General features: G+C 44.4%; 1 protein-coding gene across 12 annotated transcripts in view; it reads left to right on the forward strand.

Annotated features, from left to right (window-relative positions):
• TENM2 (teneurin transmembrane protein 2) overlaps window positions 1-22,978 on the forward strand; it is a 1,274,635-nt gene that overhangs the window by 1,208,208 nt on the left and 43,449 nt on the right. For 9 of the 12 annotated variants that reach the window (XM_064376511.1, XM_064376512.1, XM_012461098.3 and 6 more), the window contains 6 exons: window positions 2,557-2,700; window positions 3,214-3,463; window positions 10,610-10,630; window positions 14,219-14,451; window positions 16,018-16,172; window positions 17,370-18,244. In XM_064376511.1, the coding sequence (XP_064232581.1) occupies window positions 2,557-2,700; window positions 3,214-3,463; window positions 10,610-10,630; window positions 14,219-14,451; window positions 16,018-16,172; window positions 17,370-18,244 (1,678 nt within the window). The remainder of the gene's footprint in view (window positions 1-2,556; window positions 2,701-3,213; window positions 3,464-10,609; window positions 10,631-14,218; window positions 14,452-16,017; window positions 16,173-17,369; window positions 18,245-22,978) is intronic. The other 3 variants (XM_012461093.3, XM_012461094.3, XM_064376513.1) reach the window with 1 other exon arrangement.

Genomic DNA, 22,978 nt, shown 5'->3' on the forward strand with positions numbered 1-22,978 from the left:
ATTACCAAAGTAAGAAACTAGCAACCTCAGAAATTTTCACCATAATTGGCAGCCAGTGTTTATCAGACATTCCCTCTGTGTAGAGAGCATTGTGCTAAATCCTTTGTGTTGGGTAACCTCTCGATAACCCCTCACGTAGGCACTCTCATAACCCCATTGTGCATATGGGGCAGGAGGGAGAAAGTAAGAAAGTTGCCCAAGATCATGCAACTAACGGGTTACACCCACTCAGGATACAGCCCTGGGGGTCTGCCTCATCAGTGAGTGGAGTTAATTTAAGATAGTAAGAAGTTCTCAGAGTATCTAGTGCATTTAATACACAACACAGTCTAATGAAATATATATATATATATCTGTCTGTAACATATATATTATCTGGCTTTAGCTAATATCAAAATGACAGTCAATGTCAAAATGTAGACTAAATATTGTAATGCACTTCCATATACTCCAGCTCCTAACATAACAACGAGGCCTGTTTCTTCATACCCCTATCCACTCCCCTTTCTCCCACATTTTTCTGAAGCAAGTCCTAGACATCACACCATTTCATCTGTAATATTTAGGAAAGTGTCTTTTAAGACATAAAAATGATATCATTATTGTGACCAAAAAAAACACGATAATTCCTTAATATCGTCACATAGCCCATCATCGCTCAATATTTCAATTACCTGACAAATACCATAAACTACTAATACTTTGTTTCAAGATCACATTAAGATCCACCTTTTGAAATTGGTTGATTTCTCTTTCTCTTGTTTTTAAATTTCTTTCATCTTTCCTTATCTTGGCCTGTTCCTCTGTTCCCTGCCTCCTGATCATTGATGGTTGAGTTTTGAAGCTTTCTCAGGTCCAGGTTTGATTTTTTTTATTTTTTGTTTTGGCAGAACAACTTGGTAGGTGGGGCTGGGCCCTTTCACCAACAGGTGCCTAAAGTCAAGTTGTGTATTTTTTAATGATTTCAGTAGCCATTGCTGCTCATTGCCTACTCCACCCAATCATTAGGGATTGCAAAATGGCATTTTAATTCTATACTTCCTTCATCTATTAGCTGAAATACTTTTACATAGAGATCCTTTCTCCTTAACTACTTGGTTATTTCAAGTATGGTTCAAATAAGAAAGAAAAGATAAATGCTTGATTATTTCCCTTTATTTACTGGTTTTCAATATGATGAGTTGATTCATCATCCAGTGGTGGCAAATTAATGTTTCTTAAATACCATTATGAACTCACGGACTGAAATGCATCCAGTATGTTTCAGTCCATTGAAGTTATTATCCTTACTAATGACCAAAGGGCCCCATCTTTGGTCGGTGGGCACCTTTTCAAGCTCACTCCCAGATCCTTTTGACATGACCCTAATAGATTTTGATTCCTTCCTTGCTATCTGGTATGATAAAGTAGACTGGTGTCATTGTGTTCATTTCTTGCTCCAGCCATTTCTTCGAGAAGCCCTGATTCCTTTTAATGAGAAATAATATATCAAGCCAGGCACTAGCAATTCTCTTTGCTGCTGGGGCTGGTCATTTGGCCTTTGTTTCTTGGCATTTTCAGAGGACAAGCTAGGAAATATATAGGGTTTTTTAAAGATAAAAATGCATCCTCCATTCATATTGACACTTCTATATCTCAGGAATTTTTTAAAGCTGCAGAGAATCCCCAAAGGTGACACACATAGTTAAGAGTTTAATGCAGTAGGAACGGCAATGATAACAATGCCTCTTATTTCTAGAGCAGCATTCCAATTAAAAATGTATGGCATCTCAGCGCTTCATCCCGTCTCTCCTTAGCACATCTCTCTGAGAAATTGAGGCTTCACTTAACCCATTTTACACGTGGGGAAAATGGAGCCCCAAGGATGCGTGAGCCTGGAGCCAAGCTAGGACTAATGCCCTTCATTTCCGCCTCTCTCTCCCATTTGTCCTTGTGGCAAATGCAGGATTTTTACAAACAGCTTTCGGATTCTGTTCCCCGTTGAATCCCCATGTAACTGGCAGGCCGTGCCCCTGCTGGTGCCTGCCTTTCTGGGCACTTTCTGGAATCCTGAGTGAACACACCAAGTGCCTTAATTTACACAAGCTGTTGCTCCCAGAATCTCCATGTCAATGAGCCAGTACGATCCCAAAGGGCTTTATCCTAGTAAGTGGAAATAAATAACACAAAATATAATAAATTCATGCCGTGAACAGCAGGCTGAGAGAAACAGTCTCCTGTCCATCTCTAAAGGGGAATTGTGTCAGGTTTTCAAATGATTCCTTTCCTCCCTCCATGTCACTAGGGTCATTTTTGAAAGCCAGTCGTTCATTGGAAAGGTCTTTCCATCCCCACAGAGTACTGCTGTGTAAAGTTTCAAGGTTGAGTTCAGCTAAAAATCTGAATTTAATATTGTAGAATAACAAGGAGAAAAGCAATCAGCCTGCCTCTGAGTGAGTTTTTGGAAGAGAATCTATTACTGCGAACACCTGCTTCGCATTCTTGCTAGAGAGCTCTGGAGTAATCAAGTAACCTCTCTCTTTTCTCTCACTCTGCCCCACCCCTTTTATCTTTCAGTGTCTGTCGGGTTTGAATATGAGACCTGCCCCAGTCTAATTCTCTGGGAGAAAAGGACAGCCCTTCTTCAGGGATTCGAGCTGGACCCCTCCAACCTCGGTGGCTGGTCCCTGGACAAACACCACATCCTCAATGTTAAAAGTGGTACGTGAACACATCTTCTTTCCCAAATACAGCCTTGCCACTTCTCTGGAATCTTGTCTCTAGCCTCAGCATTTAAGTGGTCACACCTCCCCTTCCCTCAGTCATTTTTTCATCAAGTGCTCAAAATATGCACAGATTTTCCTACCTTCTCCTTTTATTTATGATTTTTTTACATAGAGACAGGGTCTCGCTCTGTCATCCAGGATGTAGGGTGCCATCATAACTCACTGCAGCCTCAACTTCCCAGGCTCAAGCCATCCTCTCGCCTCAGCCTACCAGGAAGTTGGGATTATAGGCTTCTTCAGTTATCCCCGCAAATGACATTCTACCCAATGCCACAGCATCTGGGGTCTACCTCTCCCACTGCAGCTCTCTCCACATTGTGAAGAAGTTGGGGAGCTCCCCAAACATTGAAGCTTCCTAATTTTTCTTCTCCCCTCCCTCCCAGTTGGCCAATACACATGTCTTCCCCAAAGGGCTTCGATAACCCCTCCCATTCTCCATCCCCGGCAGGAATCCTACACAAGGGCACTGGGGAAAACCAGTTCCTGACCCAGCAGCCTGCCATCATCACCAGCATCATGGGCAATGGTCGCCGCCGCAGCATTTCCTGTCCCAGCTGCAACGGCCTTGCCGAAGGCAACAAGCTGCTGGCCCCAGTGGCTCTGGCTGTTGGAATCGATGGGAGCCTCTATGTGGGTGACTTCAATTACATCCGACGCATCTTTCCCTCTCGAAATGTAACCAGCATCTTGGAGTTACGGTAAATGGCCACACAGGCAACCTTCTGCTTGCTCTCTTGTCCCCAAGACTCCTGAGTTTGATTGGGTAACTGGGGCAGCATTGGGGGTTCTCCAGAGAAGATATAGTCCTTGTGATCCAAAACCTAGGCCCAGAGTCAAATAAGGAGGTGGGAAAATGGTTTTCGTATCTATGAAACACCATACACAGATTTGATACACTAGTCAAAAACTGACTTACAGACGAGATTTTTAGTCTCCAGACTGGAGAAAAACCAAGGCATCTTTAATTTTTAAGAAGCTCTGTAGACACACTCAAAGTTTGAGACCCACTAATGTCCATCTGCTAATTCACAATGTTGTATTGAGCACTCTATCTGCTAGACCTCTATAAATTCTCTGGATCTTTGCACATTCACTAGGACCGCACTTCCTTCATGTGTAGGCTTTGCTGTGTAATTTCTGGCCAGCCTAGGTAGATTCCTCCTGCCCATTGCTTGCTACTAAGTCTGAAGGCCATACCCCTCTGTGCTGGGAAAAAACTGACCCCTAAAAGCTCTTAGACATGCTCTTGCCAGGAAAGTTGATTTCAGAGCCTCAACTCAGAGGAGATCTGAAATGAGAGAGAGAAATAAGATCTATAAGGAAGGGGGAAATTTTCATTCAACAAATATTTGGTGAATACATACCATGTGCCAGGAGCTTTCTGGCTAGAAAAAAAAAAAGGTAGGGTCGAACAAAGTAACTATCGTTGTGTTGGTGGTCTGATGAGGAGCCACAGACAAAATCGTGGGCAAATACAAAATAATAATTTCCTCTCACTTAAATTACTGCTAAAAAAATAAATAAATAATAATTTCCAGTGTCCTTAATTGCTTTAGGGGAAATATAACAGAGTAGGAAACAGGAACTGGGGGCAGGGAGGGCACATGGATGAGAAGGTTATATAAGATGAATGAGTTGAAGAAAGCTCTCGCACTAGGTGATGTTTGGCTGGGACCTGAGTGATAGACGTCAGCAGCGAGAAGATCTGGGAAAAAGCACTCAGGCAGAGAGAAGTTGTTCAAAAGCCCTAATTCTAGCCAATAGCCTGCCTTATTTAAGGACTGATAGAAGCCCACCATGGCTGGAGAGTGGCGAGCTCAGGGAAGGGTACCTCAGAGAAGTTCAGAGAATGGGTAGGGGACCAATGCGTCAGAGTCTCACTAACTGCTTAGAGAGGTGTACGTTGTATTGCAATGAACAAGCAATGCAGGTTGAAGTAGGAAATGGGGTGGAATTGATGTGATCTGATTTGCATCTTTTAAAGGTGACTCTGGCTATTGTGTGTAGAGTAGACTGTAGGACCTTGGGAGTGGAGGCAGGAAAACCCTTTGGGAGGCTGCAGCGATTGTCCAGGATTGGGGCGATGGCGATTTGAACCAGGATGGTAGCAGAAGAGAGGGGAGGGCTGTAATTAGGATATACGTTTGAGGAAAATCTGATAAAATTTGCTGTTGGATCAGGTGTAAGGAACAAAGACAGAAACTAATCAAGGGCCTGCCTAGGATTTGGCCTGCCAACTGAGTGGATGGTGGCTTCTTCTGAAGCAGCCTCAGCCTCTCTCCTAGAAGGAGCTGCAGGTTACACTTGCATTTGAGAGTCTCTGAAGCCCCGGGTGGGAGAGATATCCGTGACCTGCCCCCAGCAACTGCTGCTGAACATTCTTGGGAGCCGAGAATGTGCCAGGCACTGAGAGGAGTACAAAGAGAAGAAAAAACAAGAGCTTCACCCCGAGGAGGTTGCAGCCTCAGTGATCCAGTGGGCATTTATCGAGCATGGAGGCGAGCCAGGCATGTGCTGGGCTCTGAGCTACAGAAGGGGATGAAACACAGGCTCAAAAAACACCCACGCGAACATGAGAGGTGGCACCTGGGGAAGTCAGTGCAGTTTAAGCTGAGCTGAAGGGCCCAAGGTCAACCGTCATGGAGATCCAGAGGCGAGGCCTGGGGTGGAGGAGGGGGCATCGTAACCAGAGGGTGAACAATGAGAGCAAGAAGGGTACACGTGGGAAAAGACCAAGTACCCCTCACGCTCCCAAACTGCCGATCAGACAAATCACTTTTCCTAGACTTTCCCATCCATACAGATTCCCTTCCCAAGATGTTTTGTTTGTTTGTTTGTTTTCTTAATCCTAGGAAAGTCTCCGTTTCTCAGGCACCCTGAGGGCAACAGAGAGCCATGGGAGGAGACAGGGCACTTTGGAGGTAGCACTGCACTTTGCCATTGCCATTGCCTCCAGGAAAAAAGGGTGGAGTATTTCACCTGGCCTTTGTAATCTTCCACGTCAGGCCCTTCCTCCTTTGTCACTGTTCTTCCTGCTCAGAGGCCAGTCAGCCCTCACCTGGTACCGTCCCACCTCCAAACCTTCACTCACACTGCTTGCTCTGCTTAAAATACCTTCCCTATTTAATCTACTACATCACGTCCACCTGCAAGGCTCAGCGTGAGGGCCCCCTCTTCCATGTACCCTGATCTTCCCACCAGAAGTCATTCTCACCCACCTCTGAGTCGCTTCACTCTCTGATCTTTCGTTAGGATTGAAAGCACTGAATGTCTTGTTGTCCAGGTATTGCCCTGTAAGTCTTTAGGGTCTGAGCATGTGAACTTCTGCAGGGCAGACCCCTGGTCATCTTTGTCCCTGAATGCCTAAAGGAGGTCCTGGCCCACACTGGGTACTCAAAATAGGTTGCTAAATTAAAGAAAACACAGACCCATCTCCTCCCTCTTGTTGGAGTTGGTCCCTGATTCCACATCTCTCCAGTTGTAGAGGCCGCAACGTCAATGGTACAAGCTAAGGGCCCAATCAGAGCAGTCATGCCATGCCCACGTGGTGACATTAGGACAGCTTGAGGGGGAATATGGCTCCCAGTTTCCCTCGACAGCTGTGTGATTTTTTTTAACTGCCTTTAGACTTGTTCTTACTTTCATCAGCCAGGTACCCAGAGCCTATTAGAAGTTAAGCTTTTACAAGAACACTGGTTTGATTCTTCTTTTCTTCCCACTACATACCTGAAAACAAAGGGCTGTCAATCCCCTCTCTTCAAAACAGCAACCAGCAGAGGCAAGAAGGGGGAGGAAGAGACCTGTCTTGCTTATGTCTTTTCTCCATTGTGAGTTGGCAGCTGAATGATTCAATTTCGGGAGTCAGTGCCCATCCCTATCTTGCTTACCCACCCCAGAGCTGAGCCTCTGAATTGGGATCCTATTGAAATGTTTCCATGGATCTCTCAGTATCCTTCCCCCTTCCTCCTTCCTTTGTCTCTCCAAAACAGGCAGGGACGAGTTCTATACACTTAAATAACTTCTGAAGCTGCAAAGAGCTTTCTCTCAGGTAAAATGGCTATCACCTGTGTGCTCTGATTAGGCATTCTCCATACTCCTTTCCCATAGAAGCCTGATGTCCCATCTTTACTAGTCCATTTCCCACTGCCCTTTCGAAGTGGTCTTTGGAAGACCTAAGCCCTCTGGAACAGAGTAAATTTGTCAGTCACTAACATCGTAGAGGGAATTTCTCTCATGGAAACATCTTTCCTCCCTCCCCAGTTTGAGAACATCTTAGGAATTCGACCTCAATATAAGGCAGTATATTATACAGGATGGGACAGTATCTCGCTACCTTTTCTTAACTTGGCTCTTTTTAATAAACATAAGAATCTCACACCTTCCATAATTTTTGAAATTCTCATTTTTTATTTTTAAACATAAAATAATATTATAATATAAACATGCTTTTTTCCAACTAAACCACTTCTCCATGCTGACATTCTGATGGTGCTTTCACCGTGGAGTCAAGGGCATCATTCATTAGGGAAGACCTTCAGAGAAGGGAAATGTCCAACCCAGATATGTTAGTACTGGGGCGGCGGGATGGGGGGGCGGGGGCAACGTGGGAGCCTGGGAAGGTGGGCAAAGCCAGCAGACATTGGAAGGAAGCATCACCAAGGACAAGTTCTGTCTGAGAGTTTCAACCAGGACAGACTCTGCTTGATGACAAGGCAGACTGTCAGGGAGGACTCTGCACTTCCATTCAAAGAACGGAAATGCTTTTCCTGTGTGGTGAGGCTATGAAAATAGGGGGTCAGCAAAGAAAAGTCATGAAGTACTCAATCCAGAATAAAAAGTAAAAATGTTGGAGACTGCTTGGCACTATTTTCAGTCTTTTTACCAAAGTAGAACCCAGATTTCATGAAGCCTAACACTAATACAATTTCAGAGGCTCTCTCTAAGAAGAAAATAAGAAAATTGTAAATATGAAATGAGAAATGAAGTGGGATATTTAGGAGGAGAAAAAAAACCAAAAAAATTGCAAAGTTTAGAAAAGCCAATTATATCACAAACATCACAAAATCTAGGCAAAGAACCTAATATTTTTTATAAATTAACTCCTGTAACACTTCCATGATACATGTTTTTCAATACTTTTTGGCTGCATATCTTTGATCATCTTTTAATATCAGCTATTTTGTGATTTCATTATCTATAGGAAGAACAGAGGGATTTCAGTCTTTCCTCTAATAGGGCTGATCAAACTTTGTTTCAGATTATTGATGAATTAGGAAACTTTCTTTTGTGTTCATAATTGATTATTGGTGATGTGTAAATCATTAGAGTTATAAAATTTGGGGAAATCTTTATCAAGCTTCCTTTGTAATATCTCTGGGCATTTCAGGTTTTCCTGTGGAGTGAATAATCTAAATAGTCTTTGAATTGATGGTCATTAACCAGTTTGTCATTGATGTCTTTGCATTAGTGAAATATGAATTCTACATGGGGCCTTTTACTCTCTGCAGTAATGCTAGACAAATCGACATGGTAGGGCAGGAGCATTCCTGAAAGACATTCCTATTCAAGAATGGCTAGCAACCATTTAACTGGGTGCTAAAGGGGCTACAAGCTACATGAGCTCATCCTCCTGAAACTAAACCAAGTGTACCCCGAGTCAACTTCTCTTTAGTTAGAACAACAACAAAACAGCCCTGTGGCTACTCCAAGTTCACCCTCCTTGAGGGGAAAATGTGGCACAGAGAGAGTTGGAATGAGAAAATACAACAGTCTCCACTGATTGTAACTTTGAAATTCTGAGCAGAACATGAGAGATTGGAGTTAGTCCAAGGTAGGGTCTGCCCAGCACTAAGGGAAGTGGCCTCATTCATTACTTCCTTCACCAAGAACCCATTTTTCCAGCCCTAACTCTCTTCTGGGCTTTCTACTAAGTATCTGCAATTCAGAGATGAGTGAGTCATGTCCTATTCACAAAGAAGTGTGGGGACAGGCACACAAAAACAAAAATCACCAGACAGCATGATGGCAGCTCTGAGGGACAGGCTGAGAATGCCACAAGAGACCCTGAAGGCTTCACAGAGACATCATTGAGACTCTGCAGTGTGAAGAAGAGCTAATCCATCTCAATTCTTCAATCTGAAACACCGCTTTTTCCTCGAAGGGCTCACCTAAGGAGTCTGTGGTATTAAGACCATGCACACAAAGCCTAGGCCTGTCCCTTGTAAGTAGGACATCTGTACCCAACTGCATAGACTGACTCAGTGATGTGTTATTCTGGTTTGTTGCCTGCTAAGCACCCAGCCTGCTGTGATCCTGGACTGGAACAGCAGTGACCTCAGCCTTTCTCCAAAGCTCGTATTCATATGATCATTCAGGCTCTACATTCTCCAACGACTTGAGCCTTCACCCCTGCTCTTCTCCTTCCCCCAACATAGATCCTCTATTAATCAACTGAAAGCAGATGTTCTTAGGAAAGAAGTAGGTCAGGTCTGCAGACCCAAATCCCATCCAGTATTTTTACAAAATCTCGACTTTAAAAACTGAAATTGATATTGCAATAATTAAGAGCCAAATATGACTACCACTGGTGGCAGATAACATTTCACTTTCATTAAGCAATATAAAATAGACGCGAGAATTCCCGGCTGCCACCCTGACACACCAGGCTTTGCAGAATGAATCTTAAATTGCGCTATGTCAGTCAGAGCTCAGGAGTTATCAGCATCATTTAATTAACTTTTTTTTTTTTGCAAAAACTAACACATTGGAATAAAATATAAAAATGTAATCCCTGTGCAAACCCACCACTATTGATGGCCCCCGGCAGAGGACTGAGCTCACCTGAGCAGAAATCAGGGCATTAAACTCTCTTTGTCCCTTCCCTGAAGCCCCCCACCTCAACTGAAAGGGAAAGAGGGGTCAGGGGTTTCTTCCACCTTGGCCTAGAAGCCTCAAGAATGGGAGTCGTTCTCTTTACTTGAGACCCTAGTGTCTCCTCATCTCTGGCACATTAACCTTCAGCCACTTTCCTATTGAAATTGAATGTATTTATTCTCTTAAAATAACAACAAAATTGTTACTAGTTCTCTGATAAGAAATGATAACTGGAGTCTTTGACTCCAATTCCAAGAGGATGTTATTACCTATAAATGGACATTATTGCAATACTGGACTTTACCTTTTAGAAAGAATGCATATTTGGGGTCCCACCCCAAGTGAAAAGGGGACAGTGAAGGTGGCATGAAGCAGGGAGAGGAAGTGGTTCAGACTGTCAGGGTTCAACAGCCTTTGCCCGACTGCTGTAGGCTGTGAGCAGGGTCTCACTCTTGGGTGGTACTGACTCTACCCTGAAATGCACCAATGGCAAATAGGTGGTACGGGTGTCACCATCCTCCCTCCCACACTCAGTGTGGACATTGCAAGTGAGTCATGGTACTCTTTATAACTGATACTAAATTTGGCTCCAAAATCCTTCTACCGTCACACTCCCAGTAGCCAGTAGTGGTCAACAGATGTTGGCACCCAAGATACAACCTGTTTGCCATCCCTTCCTTCGTCAGAAGGCCTATTTCACCTGTTGCCACCTGTGTCTTGTGACAGGCACATTGCTGATGAGAGAATTCAAGCTTTCTTGTCCAGATTGTCCAATGTCTGGGAGGAGTCCAAAATTAGGAGCACTTCTCAAGCTATTGAGCCAAGAGTTGTCAGTTACAGGGGAAAAAAAGAAAAAAAAACTGCCTTTTTGGGACCCTTGATACAAGAAACAAAAATGTTATGTTTGCTTTATCATCAATTCTTCCGCTAACTGTTTGTTCTTTTTTCCTTTCTGTTTTCTTTCTATAAAGAAATAAAGAGTTTAAACATAGGTAAGATGAAGAACTCTTTCCCATATAATTTGATATGGTTCGTTTGCTTCCTTGTGTTTGCTTTTTTTTTGTTTTGTGCTTCTTGTGTAATGTTGTATATTTTTATGTACCAAATATAGTAACTTTTTTATGTGCTAATTGTGTGTTGTGGATATGATAAGCTTTAGCAATTATGAAATGCAGTCAAAAAGCGACCAAATAAGCTGACAGTAATTAGAATTTCCGGGAGATTCAAGTGCAAGATAATGAACCCTCAGCGAACTTTTATCCCGACTGCTCAGTGCAGTCCATAATTGAGCTAAACAGTTGAGGCAAACTCCTGGCTTTTGTAAATGCTGGACTGGGTTCACAAAAGCTTTAATGAACTGGAAACGGGTTAAAAACTCATTTTCAACTCATTAATGATTTTTTCCCCTGGATATATGGTCATCTTAAAAAAAAAAAAAAGTTAATTGCCAATCTTTTAGTCAGAATGAGTCCGACAATCAGATGCATTGAGAATTTTCATGGAATAAAATCACTTTTGAATAGCATGAAGGGCGGAGACTAAGTATTCTTTGTCAAAACCGCCTTGGTCATTCCAGTGATCCAAGGTTATCATTTGAAACCCTACTGGTACAATTCACGGATAAAATGTAAAACACATACAGGTGCATTTGCACATGAACTGCACTGAAATGGAAGTAGCCTGAGCTTTCTTAAAGAAAAGTGACCTTATTTTTATTCAGAAGAAGAGAAAAAGCAAAGCGATCTGTACCACTACTCAACGGAATGCTTCTGCTCACTTTTTGAAATGAAACATGGACAGCTCTCCTTCATGATATTAGGTCAAAATTAGACAAAGTAGAGTCAAATTGCACAAGATCGTAACAGTCAGTAGAAAGCCATGCCTTGAAAAAGTCCTCTGCCTTCTTCTCAAGCACCCCAAAATTGGTCGGTCATAGGCACCCCATTTGAGCCACATTTTAAAAATAAGTAGAAATGCCCTGGAAGGACATTTTTCCAGGAAATTCACCAACTTCATGTGATCTTTGCCACAGCCACAGGTGTGGAGGCATGGCTGTCCCTCTGACCTGAGTTTCTCTGCAAGCATCTTGGTGGAAATAGATGTGAGACCGTGGGGAAGAATGGTCTCCCCACGCAAGAACTGACCTCACACACTCCACTGCCTGCTCTTCTGCCAGAGCTTTTGAAAAGCCTCCTCGAATCAGGCTCCCTAGAAAGTCCAAAATTAATTATCTCTCTCATAGATGGGCACAGATGTGCAATGCCTTGATCTTTCTGTTGATCATGCCAGCTACTGTTCGTTCAGTAACAGAGTGCGGCATCTAATTAAAAAATGGCGTGAATTTTTCCCTTTCTGCCCTAATTTGTTTTGCATATATGGATGGTCTCTAATGACTTAATAGCCAAAAAAGAAGAGGAAAAGAGGAAAGGAAACGAATGGAATCCAGGTAGTCTCCGCTTTAGTTATCTGGGCTGGAATTTCAGAAAAACTTTGACTTCTAGTTCAGTGATATGTCTTAATAGCAACCTGAAGAGAAACTGGAATGAAAGATGGTCTCAACTCAACACAGATAAAAATAGCTTCTTAGTTCTTTTTTTTTTTCCTTCTTAAATCAGAGAAGAATCCAAATGGTGGTGTTTTAATTAGTCATTTACTAGCTAATGTCAACAGGACAAATGCATCCCACACTGTCATCTCTCTCACCTTCCCTCCACCTCTCCCAGCCCCTGTCCTCCCATCACCCCAAAGTACAATTGAAAAGTAACAGGAAAAGGCTGGTTGCGTGCTTTATACCTATAATCCCAGCACTTAGGGAAGCCAAGGCAGGAGGATCTCTTGAGGCCAGGAGTTTGAGATCAGCCTGGGGGACATAGTGAGACCTCATCTCTACAAAAAAAAAAAAAAAGTTTTTGATTAGCCAGGCATGGTGGCATGCACCTGTAGTTTCACCTACTCGGGAGGCTGAGGTGGAAGCATCACTTGAGCCCAAGAATTTCAGGCTGCAGTGAGCTAGAATTATATCACTGCACTCCAGTGAGACCCTGTCTCTAAGAAATATAAAATAGCAGCGGGTAAAAAAGGGCCTCTACGCACTTCAAAACCTAGTCTACCACACTGAGGCAGAGAGGCAATTACTGCTTGCATCCTAGAAGTGGCTGTAATAACCAGTATAGGAATAACATAAGCACCTATTCTGGTCCCAACCTCCAACCAGTTACAGACACTGCAAAGGAGAGAACTGCAGGGTTTTGAGCCAGAAGGAACATTAGCAATATCCAATATGATTTGTTTAATCCCCCTGGTCCCCCCCAAAAAAGCTAAGACCTGACACAGCCAAATGACTTACCCAGAGTCACCACCATCTGGGTCAGAATGGAGTTTAGAGTTTCCTGTGTTTCAGCCCTGAGCCACTTCTACAAGTCTGACTCTGTCCTAGTTAGCCTCACAAAGGGCAACTAGACACATGGCAGAGGAAGCAGCCCAGGCCTCGGAGGTTCACGACTTCCTAATACACTTCACATACACTCAAAGGTATTAAGCTCTGAGTGTGGCCTAGGGACCTGGCAGACCCTGACTCATGCCTGTGACCTCACTGCTACCCAGATTTGAAAAATGCATCTCCTCTCTCAGTAATTCAGATTCCAGCACAATATCAGCAAGATACCCACATTTCTTTACCCTAAATGCCAACTTCAGCCATATTCACACTGAAGAGCAATAAAGAAGCTCTGAGCCTGGAGACTGGGGACAGTTCTAGGGTGCTTCTCATGATAAAATTGGGAAAACTCCAGGGTGCCCTAGTATTAATGCTCTAGTGCCCTGGAGGCATAGGTTAAAATGAGAACATTGTCACATGGAAGTGTTCCTCTATCCTATTTGAGAATACACTAAGCTCTTAAGGGGAAATTAAGGAGTCTGGCACACACACGGACTGTAGTTGGTCTTGAATAACTATCCTGCTTACAAAAACAGGATCGTGCCGGGCGCAACAGCTCACGCTTGTAATCCCAGCACTTTGGGAAGGGGGCCAGTCACGAGGTCAGGAATTCGAGACCAGCCTGGCCAACATAGTGAAACCTGTCTCTACTAAAAATACAAAAAATTAGCAGGGCATGGTGGTGGGTGCCTGTAATCCCAGCTACTCGGGAGGCTGAGGCAGGAGAATCGTTTGAACCTGGTAGGCAGAGGTTATAGTGAGCTGAGATTGCGCCACTGGACTCCATCCAGCCTGGCAACAGTGTGAGATTCCGTCTCAAAAAAAAAAAAAAATAGTAAAAATAAAAAAAATAAAAAAACAGGATCAGAGTGGGAGCTCTCTTACTGGCTACATGAAGCAACAGTTGTTTAGCATGGTGGGAAATGAATTCTCTGATAGCATGAGGAGCCTAATTCCAATTAGAAGTAGCTAAGAACTACGATGTGTTAGAACACCAGGCTTGATGTTAGATTCTTTCCAGTTCACTAAAGTGGAAAGACACTAGAGGAGGTAAGCGTCTTGCTAGGATTTTGTCGTTCCTTTGATCCAGGAGGCCAGCTCCATAGCTCCCTCCTCATTTCTCTTTGTGCTTCTCCTACTAAAGCAACAACCCGGCACACAAGTACTACTTGGCAGTGGACCCTGTGTCCGGCTCGCTGTACGTGTCCGACACCAACAGCCGGAGAATCTACCGCGTCAAGTCTCTGAGTGGAGCCAAAGACCTGGCTGGGAATTCGGAAGTCGTGGCCGGGACTGGAGAGCAGTGTTTACCCTTTGATGAAGCCCGCTGTGGGGATGGAGGGAAGGCCATAGATGCAACTCTGATGAGCCCAAGAGGTAAAGGCCATCAAGGAAGAGTCCCCTACCCCAGATAAAGCTTTGCCACAAGTTTGGCTTTCTTCTTATCAGAACTGAAGGGCCGGGTGCAGTGGCTCACGTCTGTAATACCAGCATTTTGGGAGGCCAAAGTGGGTGGATCACAAGGTCCGGAGTTCGAGACCAACCTGGCCAGCATGGTGAAACCCCATCTCTACTAAAAATACAAAAAATTAGCCGAGCATAGTGGAGTGCACCTGTAATCCCAGCTACTCGGGAGGCTGAGGCAGGAGAATTGCTTGAACCTAGGAGACGGAAGTTGCAGTGAGCTGAGATTGAGCCACTGCATTCCAGTCTGGGCGAAGAGAGTGAGACTCTGTCTCAAAAAAAAAAAAAAAAAAAGCACAACTACAGTAAGCCTAGCAGTCCAAGACGTAGATTTCCCTATAATCATTTAACTCAGATAGATTGCTTTGGTGTGTGGATGGGTGTTTAGAAAGAAAACCGTATTTATTTATTTGAAGTAAACTTGATCATGCACATATGCTCCAAATGGAAAGTGAAGGGGATTGCGCCTGGGGATTTCTGACTGCTGCCAGTCACAAAGCATCAGAGGAAATGCTGGCTCCAGGGCCAGAGTGCCAGGTGTGTGGGCTGGAGGCAGAACAAAGCCCAGTGAGGGGCCCTGGCCACGCCCAGTCTTTCGTGGTAGACAGCAATGTGTATGAAGTCTAAAGTGCAGTGCCTCGCATGCTGTAAATGCCCAATAATGGTAGTAATTAAGAACGGGTATAATTTCCAGGGGTCCAGGATAGAGGAGTTCTGGGAACCCATAGGTCTCTATTTGAAAAGGACTAAAAATACTTAACATAAAGGAGCAATCATCTGAAAGTCCGATTCCTGTTAGCATTTTTAGCTACTGAGAAAGCAGCAGGGCAGCATGGATTAAGGACGCAAAGCCTTGTACTTGGGCACAGGGGCAAAGACACAAAATAAATAGAAGCCATATCTGTGTCTTACCAGCCCTGCTGCAGCAGGGGAATGCTAGGGCCCAGTGTCCCCCTGGGGCATTGAAGTGCTGACTGGAGTCAAGCTTAACTGGGAATACCTCCTGAAGCATACACCTTGAATTGGGAGTTTGTGACTACAAGAATCATCATTTCTCAACCTTACTGCTGCAATCAGTTGTGAAGTATATTCAAGTAACTTACTACTAATAATGTTTAGGGTAATGAACTTAGGAAATAACTTCTTTTCTAAAGAGAGCAGACGCAAGGTTATTTCCTGCTTCATTCATTTGCAGCCTTGGTTCATTTGCAGTCCAAGGAGCATGTTTTCTTCAGTTGCAGGGAAGAGGGTGGTGATTCAGCCAGCACCCTAGGCTATACAAATCCCGACACAGTGCCCACGAGAAAGGATCTTGCCTTAGAAGGCTGAGAGCCACCGCTCTGAGGGTTCTAATCAACTCCAGTAAGGTCTCTGGTCTAAGCAGAGAGTGCTCAGCAAGGCGTCTCATCTCCCACCTCCACCCCACAGTCCTATCCCTCTCCGAGAGATAAATCCACAATACCTGCTTGTCTTGCTCAGGTATTGCAGTAGACAAGAATGGGCTCATGTACTTTGTCGACGCCACCATGATCCGGAAGGTCGACCAGAATGGAATCATCTCCACCCTGCTGGGCTCCAATGACCTCACTGCTGTCCGGCCGCTGAGCTGTGATTCCAGCATGGATGTAGCCCAGGTGGGACTCTCTTAATTTCTCTTCACTAAGCAACACCTGCCTCATGGCCTGAGGTTCTTACCTGCTTCCTGTTTGGGTTGGAAGTGGAATAGGAAGGGGAGATACAGATTCAGACCACAGCGTTGTTTAGAGAAAGCCCAAGATGAGCTAAACAGCAAGATGGAATGGAAAATGTCAGATAGATATGAGAGAGAGAGAGAGTAAGAGAGAGGGAAGATCTGTGGAGAAAAGTGAAGCTGGTGACACACTCCAGCCATGGCAGATTACAGGGTAGAAGTTGCTGTGTAATTACCTCTCTTCTCCGTCATTATTGCAGGTTGAGAATGTACTGTACAGTGTTATATGTCAATCAGAACTTCCCTGTTAATCTGAAATGATTGCATCCTCAGTATATAAACCTTTACTTTGTGCAGTAGTAACTGAGCAGAGCCCTCTGCAGTATCACCCAAAGCGTGTGTTTAGTCTGGGCTCTTACAGAGGCAGAGAACAGAGGCTCAAACGTACAGCATTTGTTCTCAGACAGCCTGGAATGTACGTTCAGCCTTTCTATAACGGCCTTTTCAACCCTTGGCCAACCTCATAAATTTCAGCTCAAGTTCCACAACAGACTGACAACTTGCTACAGAGATTTTTATTTCAAATTCCGCAGAGGAAAGATGTGTTTGGTTCCGTTTATTTTTTAAAGCAAACACTCAAGTTGTAGTTTGCCGGCGAGCCTGCACTTCGGCTGCTCTTGGATAACAGCCACCTTCCAAGCCACGTGGCTCCTTTTTGTGAATTAGATACAGGTGCCGCCTCTAAATGAACGTAGTTTCCGTAGGCGTCCACTTAGAGAGCAGAGTATGGGCTGGACGGCATGGTCTCTCGGGCAGTGAACTACCTGTGCAAACATATAGGACAGCTCTGATGCTGGTCCAACCATCTGGAGCTGAGAAGCAGCATCACAGGCCGAGCTGATGGCCGGTTCTGGCCATGGCAGGTGACATGGTAGGAAATATGTATTTCATTGTCTCTTCTTCTCCATCATACGCACTCAGCATGGGCAATGAGCAGTTGCTCAATGAAAAGCATTTCTAATACAGTGTGTTATTAAAAAGCTGTCCTTTTTCCTAGATGCATAAAACCAGTAAGTGTCCTACAGTTAAACGTTGGATATATTAAAGACTGTTCTTTAACCTGATACCACATCATCCACAGGTTCGTCTGGAGTGGCCGACAGACCTTGCTGTCAATCCCATGGATAACTCCTTGTATGTTCTAGAGAACAATGTCATCCTTCGAATCACCGAGAACCACCAAGTCAGCATCATTGCAGGACGCCCCATGCACTGCCAGGTTCCAGGCATTGACTACTCACTCAGCAAACTAGCCATTCACTCTGCCCTGGAGTCAGCCAGTGCCATTGCCATTTCTCACACTGGGGTCCTTTATATCACTGAAACGGATGAGAAGAAGATTAACCGTCTACGCCAGGTAACAACCAACGGGGAGATCTGCCTCTTAGCCGGGGCAGCCTCGGACTGTGACTGCAAAAACGATGTCAATTGCAACTGCTATTCAGGAGATGATGCCTATGCGACTGACGCCATCTTGAATTCCCCATCATCCTTAGCTGTAGCTCCAGATGGTACCATCTACATCGCAGACCTTGGAAATATTCGGATCAGGGCGGTCAGCAAAAACAAGCCCGTTCTTAATGCCTTCAACCAGTATGAGGCTGCATCCCCCGGGGAGCAGGAGTTATATGTCTTCAATGCTGATGGCATCCACCAATACACTGTGAGCCTGGTGACAGGGGAGTACTTGTACAATTTCACATATAGCGCTGACAATGATGTCACTGAATTGATTGACAATAATGGAAATTCCCTGAAGATCCGTCGGGACAGCAGTGGTATGCCCCGTCATCTGCTCATGCCTGACAACCAGATCATCACCCTCACCGTGGGCACCAATGGAGGCCTCAAAGTCGTGTCCACACAGAATCTGGAGCTTGGCCTCATGACCTATGATGGGAACACTGGGCTCCTGGCCACCAAGAGCGATGAAACAGGATGGACGACTTTCTATGAGTAAGTGGGTTTGTAAAGCACCTCTGAAGAGCCCTTCCCTTGCCCTAGCTGGCATCAGTGCTGGCCATTCATGTAGCTTTTTAAATTGCTTTGTCACGTTGTCTTCCTAACTTTAATGATTTCTTATGGCCTCAAGATATTCATGTCCCCTCTCCCAGACTCTTAAATGACTTGCTCTATTGGGTCTCTGCTATTGAGCATCCTCCCTAGTAGAGTTGGGAATTCCTGTTGCCTGCCTGCCGTTCAAATTTCAGGATATTGGACACGCAGAGCACCTGGGAGATAAAGTGTTGATTAACTCTGCTGATTATTCATGTTTGCCATGGGTGCAGAAATTAGAACCTAAAAGGCAAGATCCCAGTGGGGCTCCTGCAATTTGCCAATATGTCCAGCAACACACTTGATTGCACCGACAGGTAGATAAACTCTGACTTTCCTCTTTAGCAGAAGCAGATCAATACAGATAAAGTGCTAGGTATATTAAGAGATGCTAGAGCTGGTCATATTTCCCCTAACGATTATCTCATAGTTAATAGTCCTGCCGCTTGTTTTGCAAAAAGCTGTTTTTCCTAGCTCCTGCAGGCAGTTCTTGGTCAAAGTGCCTGCTGCTGTAGGTACTAACCGGTGGGATGCTGGTTGAAGGAATTTACTAGGCATGGTTCTCCCAATGGCTGGCTGAGACTGGAGCAGAATTTATAAATATCTGGCTCTCCTGGCTGATGAAAGAGTGTGTTAACTCCTATGTACTCGGAGTCCTTGCTTGCTTTCTGTCTGGATGCTGCTGCTAGCTCAGAATGTAGTAAGTTAGGGAGGGTTGGCACAGAGAAAGAAAGGGGACAAGAGGGAGAACAGAAAACCTCGTTGTTGATCATTTCTAAATCCAGCAATGTTCACTTCCTGTTTGTATGCCAGTGGACTTGGGAGAATGTAAAAGGAAGCTCTTGCCACCTGCTGGATATTTGCTGCATTGCAGAAAAATTGCTTTCCCTGGTTCTGACTTTTCTTTGGGCAACTCTTTCTCAGACTTCTGAAGCATCTTAATACCCTTTAGGACCCTGAGGTTTGGATCAAACTTCACCAGCCAGTGATTCTGCCCTTGAGGATACCATCCGAGTGCCATCCTTGGCTCTCATACCGAGTTAGGTTGAAGCTATACACTCACCCAAACACCTCCTGGATTTGCATCTTCCTTTCTGACAGTTCTACACAAAGACCTAATGCATTTCAGAAATAATTTGTTGGCTCTCCTGAAAGGGGAAAAAACCCCTCTCAGGGAGGCCAGCCTGAACTGGGCCTGGCTTAGAGACTGTCATAAAGAAGCTTGAGTTCAAGTGCATCCACAGATCTGAACTCTAAAAGGGAAAGGATTTTCCAGAAAGTGTCCCTAGTTTAATGAAAACATAGGCAGGATTCATAAACGTATTTTAAAATGTTCAGAAGGTACATTGAAACTGAATGATTTTTTATCTTAACTTGATAAGTTGCTCCTTTTTTCATAATGTAGATAAATCTAATGATCACAAATTCTCCATTGTGGGGTTCAAAATGTATAAGATTTTCCTTTCTACCTGAAAATATGGTGAGTTCTTTTTGTTTTATGGCACTTTGGGCACATGACCAGCCAACTGGCAGACACACAACCAATTTAAAAATCAGACACAACTTCACCTTCTGTCATGGCAGTGCGGTCAAGACCAACACTGCATGGCCTTAGCCAACACTTTAGAGAAAGTGTGATGAAGAAAACCACACAGAGGCTGTGAGGCTACTAGAAAACTATCCATCCTGGCCGGGGGTGATGGCTCATGCCTGTCACCTCTGCATTTTGGGAGGCCAAGGCAGGAGAATCACTTGAGGCCAAGCAGTTTGAGACCAGCCTGGCCAACACAGAAAATCCTCATCTCTACTAAAAAAAAAAAAGTTAGCCAGGTATGGTGATGCACACCTGTAGTCTCAGCTACTCAGGAGGCTAAGGCATGAAAATCACTTGAACTTGGGAGGCGAAGGTTGCAATGAGTTGAGATTGCACAGCTGGCTGCACTCCAGCCTGGGCAACAGAGTGAGACTCTGTCTCAAAAAGAAAGAAAGAGAGAAAGAGAAAGAAAAGAAAGAGAAAGAAAGAAAACAATCTATCCTTCAATGAGAGCTTCCTCAGGGGGATTCCTCTCTTCCCACTCTGTTACAGGAGGCAGGGTACAAATCCCCCTGTAGGTGGGAAGAGTGGCCATATCTTTTTTTTTTCTGCATAGAACATGAGGTAGAGAAGTCATTTATCTGCTCCATTGTCACAGTGACTGTCTAAATATGGATTTGATTATCCCTATTTTATGGATAAAGAAACTCAGGCTCAGAGAAGTGAAGTGACACCTCTGAGGCCACACAGGATGTCAGTAGTGAAGCATGACTGGAATCCAGATCTCCAAGCCCAGTGTTCTTTGCATTGCACACTGGCATCATAAAGCAGGCCTATAAATAGAATTTGTAACTTCACCTTCAGACTCCACATGGGAACTGTCCCTGAATTTTTGGGAAGATGTAACTCAATAAGGCCAGCCCATCGATGACTCTGGAAGCAGGAGAGAAAGGTGGGAAAAAAATAACACTATCAAATCTTCCTGGACCCATTTTATGATCAGCCAGTTCCAGAAAGTTCCAGGAAGCCCAACCTTGGAATTAAGATTTCCCCAGATTCAGGCCACTGGGTCTTGATAGAAGAAGCATCCTGATTTGGTTACATCCCTAAGGGAACTCAGGTTTTCACAGCCTTCCCCAAAAGGCAGCATCTTATACTAGAAAGCTCCTGGGTCTTAGCATCAGGAGGAGGAGGCCATCTCTGCCACACACTTGCATGTTGACCTTGGACACATTATTTAACTTCTCTGAGCCTCAATGTCTCATCTGTCACATGGGGATAAAAATGCAAACTAAACAGGGGCCCTGTGCTAATCCATGGAGATAATACATTTTTAGAAACTAGCAAAGCAGTTTGCATATAGAAGTTAACTCAGAGTATAGGCTAATGGGATTTGAGGGGAATTATGAAGCACACCTCTGCCTCCTTCCTACCCCTTGGGTTTCACACAACTAACTATATAGTGGACATAAGAGTCAGACAGATACAGACTTATTTTGGAAAAGCAGAATTGAAGAATGCAGCTTGAACATTAGGTCTATTTATTTATTTATTTATTTGAGACGGAGTTTCGCTTCTGTTGTCCAGGCTGGAGTGTAATGGCGCAATCTCAGCTCACCACAACCTCTGCCTCCCAGGTTCAAGTAATTCTCCTGCCTCACCTCCCATGTAGCTGAGACTACAGACATGTGCCACCACTCCCAGCTAATTTTGTATTTTTTTTAGTAGAGATGGGGTTTCTCCATGTTAGTCAGGCTGGTCTCGAACTCCCGACCTCAGGTGATCCACCCACCTTGGCCTCCCAAAGTGCTGGGATTACAGGTGTGAGCCACTGCACTGACCACATTACGTCTTTTTAACACCTCACTTTGCATTTCTCCTGCTCTCTTCCCACCTCCCAGTGCTGCCTGCTGGTCTCCCATCCCCTGCAGGAGCAGAGTCTGCCTTAGCAAACTTGGGGCTCAGAGGGGCAGAAAAACACATCACCCTTAAAGGCAGGCCCTCCAGAAGAGAGAAATGATAAAGAGCCTCTTCAGTCATGTTCAACTCCTTCTCCCAATCCAGCAACTGGGGGAGGAGCAAATGTCAGGTCAAATGAAAAGATGGAAGTTGACTTCCCATGGAGTGGGGTTCAAGAGTTATTTTACAGAATAAGCTGCCATGCAATTCATGAAGGTTGGAATGAGCCCCTTTAAAAGTTGCCTTTCTCTCTCCTCTTTGTCCTGGGAAGTGGAGAGCTGGGCAGAAATGGGAGCTGACGTGGGAATGCCCTTTGGAAACCCTACCATGCCTGCTAAGTTCCCAGACTAGGGAAGATCAGCTTGTATTCCTGAAAAGAACAGTACTGTACTTAAAATTACACCCTCTACTCCCTATTCTCTCTCCACTCTCACCCTTCTTTATTTTAGTCCTTAGTACCTATTACTCGCCATCTGACATACTCTCTCTTTCCTATCTTGGTTTAGTTTTGCCCTCTTCAGCCAGCAGGAGTGCAAGAATTTTGCTCCATTCTCTTCCCAGCCGTATCTTCAGTGCCTTGAACTGTGTTTGGCACATCATAGGCTCTTGATGAATATTTATTGACTACATAATTCAAAGGCAGCCCCCAGCCTCACTCCAGCCAAGGCTGGGCCAGTTCCATTGGTTTGGCATTGAGATCCCATTGCTGGAACTCAGTGCCTCGCTCCTACATGCAGAGTTATTTGCAAAAAGCCCTACATCTGAAGATGCTCCTTGGTGGAAGTAAGTAGAGCTGGAGGCAGCCGAATCTTCTTAAAAGTTAAAGAAAATCTGTTTTTCTCCCTTTGGCCCATGAGATTCTAGTCCCTACCCTAAAGCTCTGTTCCCAAAAGTAGAAACTTCAGTTCCTACTACTTCTCTCAGAAGGAAGCTCAGCAGCCTGTGCATTCTAAGTGTCCCCAAACTACAGTGGATTGGAATTAAAATCCTTGCCCTGGTCCCAGAGAACATACTTGTCAGCAGGAGGAGGAGTTGTCTGTTACTAAGTACCACACTAGACACCCCATGCCCAAATACTTAGAATTGCTTTATTTTCTGATTTTTAAATACTTTTCTTTTCTGCTTACTAAACATGAAAGTAT

Source organism: Aotus nancymaae, unplaced genomic scaffold, assembly GCF_030222135.1.
Source record: "Aotus nancymaae isolate 86718 unplaced genomic scaffold, 86718_ANA_hifiasm-v0.15.2.pri h1tg000015l_0, whole genome shotgun sequence".
In the NCBI taxonomy this organism is placed as follows: domain Eukaryota; kingdom Metazoa; phylum Chordata; class Mammalia; order Primates; family Aotidae; genus Aotus; species Aotus nancymaae.